At 39.8% G+C, this 13,371-nt stretch overlaps 1 protein-coding gene across 1 annotated transcript; it reads right to left on the bottom strand.

Annotated features, from left to right (window-relative positions):
* Positions 1–6,267: 6,267 nt before the first annotated feature.
* LOC100722196 (protein kinase C iota type-like) lies at positions 6,268–7,392 on the bottom strand. Its single transcript, XM_063243941.1, has one exon. The coding sequence runs from the start codon at positions 7,390–7,392 to the stop codon at positions 6,268–6,270; it is 1,125 nt and encodes a 374-aa protein (XP_063100011.1).
* Positions 7,393–13,371: the final 5,979 nt, after the last annotated feature.

Below are 13,371 nucleotides of genomic sequence, written 5' to 3'. Positions count from 1 at the left end.
CAGAAAAAAGTGAAGTAATATTTCCAAAACACAATTTTAAAGATTCTAAACTTAAAAAATGCTAGAACTATTTTACAAGGTAATTTCCAATACTTTAATTATATGTCTGCACCTCTGATAATATGACGTACAGTAATGTTTATTCAATTTCCTTTCACTTTTTTGGTGAAGGTAGGCTAACTTCTGAGGTTGTATAAAGAAGTTGAATGGAGACAGCATAGATCTGAACTTCTTAAAATGATAAGAGATGGGTGACATAGATCTGGAAAATAAATTTATATGATTTTATGTAGCACAAATATACATAAAATATATTCATAAGGGAATGTTGTAATATTACTGACTAAATGACTTTTTATTGCACCATAATGAGTATTTTATATGAGTATGGTCAGACAATAATATGATAAAATTAGTGCATCAAAGTTTTCAGTGCAGTTCTATTGCTCATATAAATATATCAAATTTCAAAATAATCCCTTTAAATGAGAGAAATTTCCAGAAATATTTATCTGTAAAGTTCTCAGATTAGCAAAATCAATTTTTCAGTTTATGATTATATATAATAATCTACATTTATATATTATTATGATTGCATAATAATCTATTATATATAATCTATATATTTCTTATATCATGTATAATATTCAGTATAATATCTAAAATTAACATTAATTTGCTAAACATTAGAAATTTAGAAAAAATAATTTCTTGTAAAGAAAACTTAAATCTCTGCCAATATGAATTTGAACATATTTTTACTTTCTTTTTATAAAATGAATACTAACTTAGATTATATAATCTAAGATGATGTTTCAGGAAAATATTTAAAAAACTAATATTAATAATTTGAAAGATATATTTGCAAATTGTTTCTGAGATGAGTTGTGCAACATTAAGCAGAAACACCAAAAGGACACCTAGGATTTGGAGGCAGATTTATTCTACATGGCCGAGCACTGATCAGGATCATTCTGAGAGTATCAGACCCCGAAGGCTCAAGGAGAGAGGATTTTATGGGATTGCAAAGGGAAAGTCCAAACACAGAGTACTTGGCTGTCTTTGGTTCTTACAGTATGCCCCACAGTGGCCAGCTGTGCATTACAGTAGCCAGCTGTTTCTAGTGGATAGAAGCAATCAGAACTGCAACAGGAACTATTACCAGGGTGACTAAGAGACTGAAGTTACTGGCTTGGGGGTGGTGGGGGTCACATTTTCTACTGCAGCTACACACAGGCATTTATCTTCCCCTCCCCACACTCCCCCAAGTCAAAACAATTTTATAATAGCATTTGCTTTATACGAATCCTGAACAAACTTTTTACAAAATTTAAAAGATCTTCCATGAAACACATGTAAACTAGATAAGCCCTTTTAACATAAAATAATCTCATATCAACTGTAGTTCATTTTTATTTAACAACAAAATTACTTCTCTTTTTATTTTGGATATTCAACTTTCTTTAAATTCACATTATCAAATAACTCACACTTGAATTTTACAATGAACACATGAAATTTTAAGAGTAAGAGAAACATATTTCTTTCATTTACTATGAATCAAGTAATTATTATTATTAAATATTATAATTATAAATTTATATTAATAAAATTTATATGCATTTTTCCTGAGTGGTATTTCCCGACAGGTATATTTCTGTAGTTGCTTTGACAGTTTGATCAGAATGCACTATCTTCTGTAATAACTTCAAAATTCTAGGAGCTTACCACAGAGAAGCTTGTTTTTCTTTGATATCACCATGCACTCATGGTCAGTTCTCTTTTTTTCTAATGAGGGTGCCCTGTTCTCTATCCTAGCCATGTTAATCAGGGATTTCTCTAATAAATTTCTGTATAGTAGATATATATCTGCTTTGTCTCTGTGTGAACAGGTTTCTATGAATGCCTCTGAATGTGTATAAATTACATACATGTATGTGTATATATATTTCCTGTTGGCATATAGGAAGAAACTTATCATTAGACATTGAATCATGTAATTATGGCAACTGACAGTTTCTATCTGCTGTGGAGACTCAGGAGTGCTGTTGGTGTGACTCCCAGGCTTGGAAGCTGGGGAGCCCATGCTTCATAGAAGTAATCTGAGAAATATATAACACAATAAATATGGACCACTTATACATGAAAATCATTTAAAAATCCTTCATATAATAAGCAAAACATAAAACACCCAGGGCTGGGCAAAGGAACACTGAAGTCGGAAGTCACGGTATAGCCTCAGCATTGAGCACCTGTTGTGTTTCTACGTGAAGGCATTTGATTTATGTCAGTCTCCTGGTATCTCTGTTCCTCTAGTTAATTCCCCTCTGAAATATAGTGTATAGCACAGCTCCACTCTGGTATTCAGTTTTCTACTACTGTAACAAATACTTGAAGTAATCAACTTAAAAAGACAAAATGTTTATTGTGGTTCAATTCTGGAAGTTCTACTCTGTGACCGGTTGGCCCACTGGCATAGGCTGCTGGCAGCATATCATGGGCCAGGGTGTGGGGTGACACATAGCAGAACAAAGCTACTCACCTCATGGCTGGGAAGAGAAGAAGAAGGGTGTGAGATCCTGCTGTCCCCTTCAGGGGGTTCTGCCCAGTGACTGGAGACCTTTCACTAGATTCCAACTCCTGAGGGCTCCACCACCTCCTAGTAGCACCAAGCTGGTGGCCTTTGAGGGACAAAAGAATCAAACTCTAGCTCACCAATAGGGTCACCATAGACAGCTGAGTTACTGCACCCAAAGTGCTGCTCCCACAGTGAACACTCAGACATCAGTCATGACTATTGGAAGAGAGAAGGTGGCAGAAAGCAGATGTTAAAGGGCCTGCACGTCTGCCATTTGCTTGACCACTGTAGAGGGTACTCATTCATATGCCCTGCCCAAGCTATCTTGGGTCATCTCATACCATGAAAATATTATTCATTCAGGTGCAGTAACTCAGCTGCCCATGATGACCCTGTTGGGTGAACTAGAGTTCAAAAATATTATTCCCTGAAAATAAGACCAGCTCTTACTTTAAATTTTGCTCCAAAAGATGCACCAGGACTTATTTTTCAGGGTAATCTTATTTTTTTCATATACAAAAATCCGTATTTGTTCAAATACAGTCTTGTCACCTTTTTCTAGAACACTATTATAGTTCTCCAAACCCCACATTATGGACTGAATGTCTTGAAATTCCATTTCTATGGAAATATTGGCCCCAGCCTCTCAGGTCCAGCAGTAGAGCTCTCTTAAAATGTGCACATCTCATCCATGTAGCCTGCTCACAGGGCATAGGAAACACAGCTGTCAGTGACTTTATCCCATGAATTTTTCACCCAAGTTACAATCCCTTGGAGGCTGGGCTTCACAGAGTTTCCATTAAATCAAGTATTAATTGAAGACTTAGGAGACAGTTGTGGCCAAAACATAACGGCAGTTAGGAACCATGATGGTTCACACAGAAGCAACAAAAGATTGCAGGCCCCAAAATTCAGAGAATGTTTACTTCACATGAGTGAATTAAGTATGTCTATTACAACACACAATGTATTGAATTTTTAAGATTCATATTACATACAACCATGTCCAGTTGTTATTGCATCCACACGTTGTTCATTACTTAAAGCAGTCCAATACAGCAGATCTTCAGCGAGTGAGGAGTGAAGCAGAAAGCAATTGAAAGTCACCATGAGTCTTGGTTTGGAGCTGGCAGATTTCACTTTAGGTTTACTCCAGATTGAAACTAGTGAAAATGCAGTATGATCACCATGGCGGTTTTACAATATGGCTGCAAAATCTTTTCATGGCTGTGATTTGAATTACATGTTGTAATTAAAGGTTTTTAACATGAGAAAAAAAGTGGTACACAAATACAGGTTGTATCATGACCACCAAGGCTGCATGCTGCATGACAAAACAAATGTATAAAGTAACTGTAGCATTACTGAAGCAGGTACTTGAAATTGAATTCAGGCTGAATATGAATAAAGAGAACCGATCGCAGGCTTATGCAAAGTAAATTATGACTTAGAATATCAAAAGGTCAACTATTCTGATTGTAAACTGCCTTATTTTCCTGGTAAACATTTTGAGAAGACTTTTTATAATAAATGCCATTACACTAAAAGATTGCAAAAAAAAAATAGAATAGTTAAAATTTTTGAAATGAAATTCCCCATAAAATACACAGAGTAAATCTTACTACGTAAAAATTTTAAAAACCACATAACACCCTGAATAAAGTTTGACTTCATTGAAGAAAAATTCTGCTTTTGTGCATAAATCATTGGTGCAAATGATAAGGCTTTACTGGGGCAACAGAGAAGATGATCTATAAGAGTCATGTGTTTAAAATTTGTTCAGAAGCATTCATAAGGTTGTAAATTGCTGCTTATAGCATTAATAACATTTCTATTATTTAAGTGGAGGACCAAAGAATAATGGGAAGAAAATGTTTCTTAAAATAAGGCCAAAGGCCCAAAGCAATTCTAATGTGGGCTCAGTAGGAAACATTTTAAACAAATGCCTTGTGTGAGTATTTTACTTTCTGAATGCCCAGTGGCAAAGAGCAGCTCTTAAAAGCAGGACCAGAAACATATTTCTGACAGGTCAGAGTTCTCTGCAAGTTCATGTTGTGTACACTGATTTTTGTTTTTAAGCAAGATCCGAGTATTACCAGAAACACAGATTCCTTGCAAATGAACATGTCAATCCTTAGAAACACTTTCTTTTGATGTTTTCCTTACTTTTCAAATTTAGCTATTTGATGGAAAGATAAAATATGACTCCAAGCTTGGGAAAAGTTATATTTCTAATGAAACGGGGCATCCAAATGAAGATGGAAAGATATGTTAGTAAATGCCTACACATGTTGTGATCCTAAATTTAGAACTAGATAGCTTAGCTAGAATTAAACTTCAGTAAGATTGTGCCATTGTAACTTATTTAGACAATGGTGGTTACTTTTCAAGTCCTTTGCACAGAAATGGCACTGAAACAGATCAGTGCTGTATCTGGCAGCTGTGTAAATAATGAATTGCTAACTACGAATTTTAATAAAAATAGTAGTACAGTTCATTTCAGGGGCAGAGTTCTTCAAATTACTTTTACTACAATTTGTAGTTAGCAATTTGTCATTTCAAGAGTTGACAGATACAACATTGCTCTGTTTCAGTGCCATCTCTGTGCAAAGGACTTGAAAAGTAACCATCATAGTCTAAATAAGTTACAATGGCACAAGCTTGATAATGTTTAATTCTAGGCAAGCTATCCAGTTTTAAATTTAGGATGACTTAAAATGTGTAGGCATTTACTAAGTTATCTTTCTCTCTTTATTTGGATGCCCCATTTCATTAGAAATGTAACTTTTCCCAAGCTTGGAGTCATATTTTATCATTCCATCAAATAGCTAAATTTGAAAGTAAGGAAAACATCAAAAGAAAATGTTTCTAAGGATTGACATGTTCATTTGCAAGGAATCTGTGTTTCTGGTAGTACTCGGATCTTGCTTAAAAACAAAAATCAGTGTACACAACATGAACTTGCAGAGAACTCTGACATGTCAGACATATGTTTCTGATCCTGCTTTTAAGAGCTGCTCTTTGCCACTGGGCATTCAGAATGTAAAATACTCACACAAGGCATTTGTTTAAAATGTTTCCTACTGAGTCCACATTAGAACTCCTTTGGGATTTTAGCCTTATTTGGAGAAATACTTTCTTTGCATTATTGTTTTGATGTCCACTAAATATTAGAAAGTATATTTATGGTGTAATACTTTAAGATGGTTAAAGTTTGACCTAGGAGACAGAGCTACAATGTATGTGGTTTCTGCAGAGTTGTTCAAAGTTGTTACTATTGTTTTTGGATTTCCCTGAATATTACAAAATCAGGGGCCTAAATATATAGGTCATATAGTTTGGGAGCAAAACAAGCATAATGAGATATTATTTTCCAGTATAGTAAATAAAAAAATCAGGAATATGTCTCCAAGCAACAAATGGAATGTGTTTACAAACTTGGTAAAAAGAAATTGCCTCATCGTTAAGTCTTATCATAAAAAGTAACTTTGTCAACCAAAAACCAAAATCAAGCAGGGCATCTTCATATAGAAAAAGGAAATCAAAATGATCTTCCAGGCAATTATAAAAGTGTCAGTTGAATGCAAGCTGGTAACAAGTTTTGTCATGCATTAGATATACAAACAGATGCTTAACTGGAAGGTGACAATCAGACTCATTCTTCTTATGTGAAAAGGGGATTGATGTACTCAAAGCCCAAATTCATCTATGCTGTTCACAAAGTAACTGTCATCAGGTGTGAGCTGGACAGGTTCGTTGGTAAATTCAGGGTCAAAGTTTTCTATCCCGAATTCTGTACCAACACTTGGCTTAAAGGGAGGAGGCACTTGCTTTTTTCCCATCATGTTCCAGTCCAGATTGTTAAAGAATGGATGCTCTTTAATATCGATGAATCCTCTCTGAGGGTGACAGCCCAATCTTACCTCTGGCTCCTTCTTCAGAAGACCCTTGAGGATGCTTCTGGCTTCGACAGACAGGTGATGTGGAATGTGGACTTCTCTTTCTAACATAGATTGCAATACCTTGTATGTGTTTAGATCAGAGTTCTTGGGACTGTCTGCAAAAGGATACGGAGGCTCTCCCACCATCATTTCGAACATGACTGTTCCAAGATTCCACCAGTCCACACTGAAACCATAGCTTTTGCCTCTGATGATTTCTGGAGCCAGATAACTGAGTGTGCCACAGAAAGTGTTGGTCTTCTCGCCTGCCTTCAGTCCTGCCTTACATAGGTTGTAATCGGTAATTTTAATGTGTCCGTCCGCATCTAGTAACAAGTTCTCCAACTTCAGATCCCTGTGTAATATCTCATGTTCATGAAGAAACTTGATAGCTAAGGAGGTCTCCCCGGAGTAGAATCTCACATGTGCTTCGGGAAAGATTCCGACCTGTTGCAGATTGTATGTTAGGTCTCCTCCACTGATGTAATCCAGGATAAAGAAAAATCTGGTTGGTGTCTCGATGCAGGAATGCAGGCCAACCAGGTAAGGGTGGTTCAAGCTCTTCTCCAATATTTGCTTCTCTACCTGGAGACGAATAAGGTTTTCATTGTCCTTTCTCACCACTTTCATGGCATAGAGGTGATCTGTTGTTTTATGCCGAGCTAGTAAAACTTTACCGTAGCTTCCTCTCCTGAGGACACGGAGAAAGTCAAGGTCTTTAAGAGCAGAAGAGCACAAAGGCCTGCCATTTTCCTCACCAGTATTTGTCTCATTCTCATCATCTATTTCTTGCATACCCACATGACTTTTAGGATTTGGTGAGACTACTTCCTGTTTGGGATCTAAAGCCATGGAAACCTGGTTTATTGGCATTGTGCATTCATCATGCAAAGTATGGTGCTTGCATGGAACTCTGACGAGTGTATGGCACTTCTTATGAACTAAAATTTTACAGTGCATACATTTGTATGCCTTGCGTCCAAATCCCCCTGTGGGGTCTGAGCAGACAGCACAATTAGCACGCTTACTGAACCTTTTAGATCGAAATGTGTGGCCGTTAGCGCAGTGAACCTTTCTCAAGTGTCCTGAAGCTCTACAGCAGATGGATTTATCTTCTGGAGAAGGTGTCTTAGGCTGTTCTTGTACCCAAAACACCTGAGGAGCCTCTGGAAATGATGGTGGGAGAGCCTCCGTATCCTTTTGCAGACAGTCCCAAGAACTCTGATCTAAACACATACAAGGCAGTTGTTTTTGGCACCCAAGGCACTTTAGGATCTTCTGGTATGCAAATCACCTTTCCATCTTGTGGTAAGCAAGGCACTTCAGTACATTCAGATACACAAGACACCTCAGTATACTTTGGTGCACAAGATGATGTATGAATTAGCAGCTCAGAATCTGTATTAAGCTCAGAAAGCATGTATCGATCTTCTAATTGCAACAGAGGTAACGTATTGCATTGATCTCTCTTTTCATCTACACATCTTGTTGTGAGGTGTTTATTACCAAATGAGCAGGTGTCTAGAAGTTCATTGCCCTCAGAAGAAAACAAAATCTCAAGGCTTGTCGTCTTCTTATCCCCACCTACAATTTGGGCCTGTTGGGAGGTGGTGTAGGCCATGGAGGTACTTGGGAAGAATGGGTCAGAGAAGGGTTGGTCATGCAGGAAAACTGGCATACAGGGCTTAATGGGTGAGGGAGGCCTTACTGCCTTTATTGTCTGTTCAGTGTGGGGTTGGGCATCTCTCCCTGCCAAGTAATTCTCCATAATGGCTCGGCCCAGCTGGTCATATTGTAGGTTTCTTAGTGTTTGGTGGTTGCTGGACACTGTGACATCAGTCTCTACTTCTGGACACCTTGGTCTGTCTGACTTTACTGCTGCCAGCTCTGCTGAGACCTGTCCAGAGCTGCTGAGTATCTCGGGGCCTGTTGAAACTTGCCCATGAATCTTTTGGGTTTCAGTGTCATTTGTATCGGAGTCAACAGAGTTTTGGGGTGGGTACCTTGATGTTGGCTGTTCACAGTTGATTGGTCTTGGGGAGACCGTCTCTGGGCTGACTGTGAAAGTTGGGTGCCTTTCACACCTTGGTCTGTCTGACTTTACTGCTGCCAGCTCTGCTGAGACCTGTCCAGAGCTGCTGAGTATCTCGGGGCCTGTTGAAACTTGCCCATGGATCTTTTGGGTTTCAGTGTCATTTGTACCTGAGTCAACAGAGTTTTGGTGTGGGTACCTTGATGTTGGCTGTTCACAGTTGATTGGTCTTGGGGAGACCGTCTCTGGGCTGACTGTGAAAGTTGCGTGCCTTTCACATCTTGGTCTGTCTGACTTTACTGCTGCCAGCTCTGCTGAGACCTGCCCAGAGCTGCTGAGTATCTCGGGGCCTGTTGAAACTTGCCCATGAATCTTTTGGGTTTCAGTGTCATTTGTACCTGAGTCAACAGAGTTTTGGTGTGGGTACCTTGATGTTGGCTGTTCACAGTTGATTGGTCTTGGGGAGACCGTCTCTGGGCTGACTGTGAAAGTTGCGTGCCTTTCACATCTTGGTCTGTCTGACTTGACTGCTGCCAGCTCTGCTGAGACCTGTCCAGAGGTGCTGAGTATCTCCGGGCCTGTTGAAACTTGCCCATGAATCCTTTGGGTTTCAGTGTCATTTGTACCTGAGTCAACAGAGTTTTGGGGTGGGTACCTGGATGTTGGCTGTTCACAGTTGATTGGTCTTGGGGAGACCGTCTCTGGGCTGACTGTGAAAGTTGGGTGCCTTTCACACCTTGGTCTGTCTGACTTTACTGCTGCCAGCTCTGCTGAGACCTGCCCAGAGCTGCTGAGTATCTCGGGGCCTGTTGAAACTTGCCCATGAATCTTTTGGGTTTCAGTGTCATTTGTACTTGAGTCAACAGAGTTTTGGTGTGGGTACCTGGATGTTGGCTGTTCACAGTTGATTGGTCTTGGGGAGACCGTCTCTGGGCTGACTGTGAAAGTTGGGTGCCTTTCACACCTTGGTCTGTCTGACTTTACTGCTGCCAGCTCTGCTGAGACCTGCCCAGAGCTGCTGAGTGTCCCGGGGCCTGTTGAAACTTGCCCATGAATCTTTTGGGTTTCAGTGTCATTTGTACCTGAGTCAACAGAGTTTTGGGGTGGGTACCTTGATGTTGGCTGTTCACAGTCAGTTGGTCTTGGGGAGACCGTCTCTGGGCTGACTGTGAAAGTTGGGTGCCTTTCACACCTTGGTCTGTCTGACTTTACTGCTGCCAGCTCTGCTGAGACCTGTCCAGAGCTGTTGAGTGTCCCGGGGGCTGTTGAAACTTGCCCATGAATCTTTTGGGTTTCAGTGTCATTTGTACCTGAGTCAACAGAGTTTTGGTGTGGGTACCTTGATGTTGGCTGTTCACAGTTGATTGGTCTTGGGGAGACCGTCTCTGGGCTGACTGTGAAAGTTGGGTGCCTTTCACACCTTGGTCTGTCTGACTTTACTGCTGCCAGCTCTGCTGAGACCTGCCCAGAGCTGCTGAGTGTCCCGGGGCCTGTTGAAACTTGCCCATGAATCCTTTGGGTTACAGTGTCATTTGTACCTGACTCAACAGAGTTTTGGGGTGGGTACCTTGATGTTGGCTGTTCACAGTCAGTTGGTCTTGGGGAGACCGTCTCTGGGCTGACTGTGAAAGTTGGGTGCCTTTCACACCTTGGTCTGTCTGACTTTACTGCTGCCAGCTCTGCTGAGACCTGCCCAGAGCTGCTGAGTGTCCCGGGGCCTGTTGAAACTTGCCCATGAATCCTTTGGGTTACAGTGTCATTTGTACCTGACTCAACAGAGTTTTGGTGTGGGTACCTTGATGTTGGCTGTTCACAGTCGGTTGGTCTTGGGGAGACCGTCTCTGGGCTGACTGTGAAAGTTGCGTGCCTTTCACATCTTGGTCTGTCTGACTTTACTGCTGCCAGCTCTGCTGAGACCTGTCCAGAGGTGCTGAGTATCTCCGGGCCTGTTGAAACTTGCCCATGAATCCTTTGGGTTTCAGTGTCATTTGTACCTGAGTCAACAGAGTTTTGGGGTGGGTACCTTGATGTTGGCTGTTCACAGTTGATTGGACTTGGGGAGACCGTCTCTGGGCTGACTGTGAAAGTTGCGTGCCTTTCACACCTTGGCCTGCGGCATCTGGATGGTGTGAGGCGTTTTCTCAATTTTTGACATAGACTTTGTCTGCCTGGGGTCCTGGGGTTGTGGCCTCTGGATGTGGAGAAACAATTCAGCATCCTCTCCGCTGAGTGTCTCCAGGCAAATGAGCTGGGGAGGTGGGCAGTACTGGATTGTGATGTCTTCTACAAGGGTTCCAAGTTCTGCTTGGTCATGTTGCCAGGAAGTTATGTCCAATAACTTGAGGTCCAATAACTGATAAGAAAGCCTATGGCTCAACTTTTTCATCATGCTAAGTAAATCAGTGGCTAGTTATTTTATTATTTTATCTAAGTATCTGTGAATCGATTTGTCATCTATTAGTTTTGTACATTTGCATTTTTCTTATTTTTACTTTGCATCTGCACAGTGAACTACAGATATATCCTCAGATATTCTTTTTAGATACACACTAAGAGTCTTCCTAAGTCACAAAATTGGTCTATCTTGTGATCTCCTTAACTCAGATGCCCAGAGTGCTGGGATTATAGTCATACACCATCTGTCTCATTCAGCATGCTATATATATATATATATATATATATATATATATATATATATATATATCAAATCTGGGCAAACTCCTGGCACTTTCAATCATTGGTGATATCTTCACTTTTAAAGCCATGTGTGTACACTGATAGCTTTCACAGTGCTGGGAGGTCTTTTCCATGTAAAAAAGGCCTTTTTTTCTGAAATCAAGTACTGGGGATTTGAGCCCAGAGAGCTATGAAATTTTAGGATGTTTTCCTTTCATATCATCATTTCTATTTCATTAGGTAGTACTGAGTCTTTCTAGAAAATTCCACATTAATTTTCCTTTAGAGAGAAAAATATTTGTTTCAGTGTATAACATCTGGGTGTGATGATAGTGGCTCCATAGGTTCTAGTTTTAAAGAACACACATGATGAATTGTTGAATTTTAGCTAATGAATTTAATACAATGTGTAGTATTCAGTATTATCACATATTATATTTCCCCCAAAATAATATATAACTAGAATGACCTAACTAGGATCACTCCAGCTCATCATAACCATGGTGATGACCAGGATCTTGCAGAAGATTATACCTTGGTAGTTTCTTGCTCCATAGCTACTCTGTAATGACATGTAAACAAGGACAGTTTGCTGAGGCGGTCAGTTACTTTCTGATTTGTTTTTATTTTCTGGAATTCATAAAAGTGGGGCAGGATAGCAAATGGTGATGACATGGCAGACAGTTTTGTAATCACCCAAGGGGTGATAATGAGCATGTACACAGAGCATTTCAAACTTTCTTTTTGGCTGCTTGGAATCACTTCCTGTCCTACCCCAATCAGACCATGTACTATCTGCCCCAAGTGGATAGTCTGCATTTTTTAGATGTGAGGAAGCAATAACCATTCAGGATGTATTGTTTTTGCTTTTTAGAGAGCTTATTCACTCAGTACAACTGCACTGATGGGGGAGAACAGACACAGAGCAGCCCTTCACGCTCCCAAAATGAGTAGACCATGCAGGAGGAATAGCACCTCCCAACATGGAGTCGCTCTGTGTGGAGCAGTGGTGAATCGCCCCGAAAGGTTACACAAGGGCAGCGAGACTATGAGCTTGAATGTTAACGACACATCTGAGTTGAAAGCACAAGGCCCATGGAGTGTGAGATTTTAACAACAGTGTGTTAGTAAATGTTTAATAACCAACATATTTGTTTATGTATATATATATGTATTACATGTACACATATGTGTATTACAAATTGTGCTGTTGTAAAAGGCATGTAACACACAAGTTATAAAGAGTAAAAACACAGTGCTCTTTCCAATCAATTCACAGGATGCTTTTTATATTTTTGAATCCATAATTGACCTATGCCCCCACCCGACAAACTCCTATAGTTCCAACACAAGTGCTGGATGATACTTTTCTCTAGATTAAGTAGTAAGACAAAAGTTCAAATATCTGGACTTATGTCTGTATGTTACTTGTTCCTCAATGATATGAGTGACTTTCTTGCTGAATGGAATAATGATGGTTTTGGGGTAGGAGAAGAACATTTTCATTTTGTGTGCAGCTGACATAACAGGTGCAGACATGACACACTTTTAAATTAAGCACATTTTTAACATTAATCTTCCTCATTTTCTTAAGACTGCAGTCAGTCAGTGAAACTGCAAGTCAGGCCCTGATATGTGTCATTTCATGTCTAGGATATAAAACTTCTACCAGGCTTGGGAGTATAGCTCAGCAGTACAGCACTTGCCTCACATATGTGAGCCTCTGGGCTCCATCTCTAGCACTACAAAGATACAAACACAGAACCTCTTGTCATGGTCTTTCTAAACTACCAATGTGAGATGACCAAATGTGAAATAGGGAAGACATGACCAGTATCACATTTTATAGCATTTATTCCTAGAAGAATAAAATAGCTAAGAACACAGATAATAATAAAAAGACAAGCTGAGCATGTCAGTGCATGCCTGAAACATCAACATTCTGGGAGGCTCTGGCAGGACAATTTTAAGTTCAAGCCTATCCTGCATAACTTAGTAACATGCTGTCTGAAAATTAAAAAGAAAAAATTAGGGATGTAGCTCAGTATGAAGGGTGGTACTGGGGGAGGAGGTTGAATAAAAGCTTCTGCATGCTTCTGGTCACCAGCCATTTGAGTCACCACAGCCATTCAATCTTCACAAGC

This window comes from Cavia porcellus, unplaced genomic scaffold (assembly GCF_034190915.1).
Source record: "Cavia porcellus strain 051 isolate PalLab524CR breed Dunkin Hartley unplaced genomic scaffold, mCavPor4.1 scaffold_42, whole genome shotgun sequence".
Classification (NCBI taxonomy): domain Eukaryota; kingdom Metazoa; phylum Chordata; class Mammalia; order Rodentia; family Caviidae; genus Cavia; species Cavia porcellus.
This window is presented reverse-complemented; position numbering and strand designations above follow the sequence as displayed.

Bases quoted from the DNA above. Each gene is read 5' to 3' on its own strand.
- LOC100722196 (XM_063243941.1), bottom strand. From the start codon at position 7,392: ATGCCAATAAACCAGGTTTCCATGGCTTTAGATCCCAAACAGGAAGTA.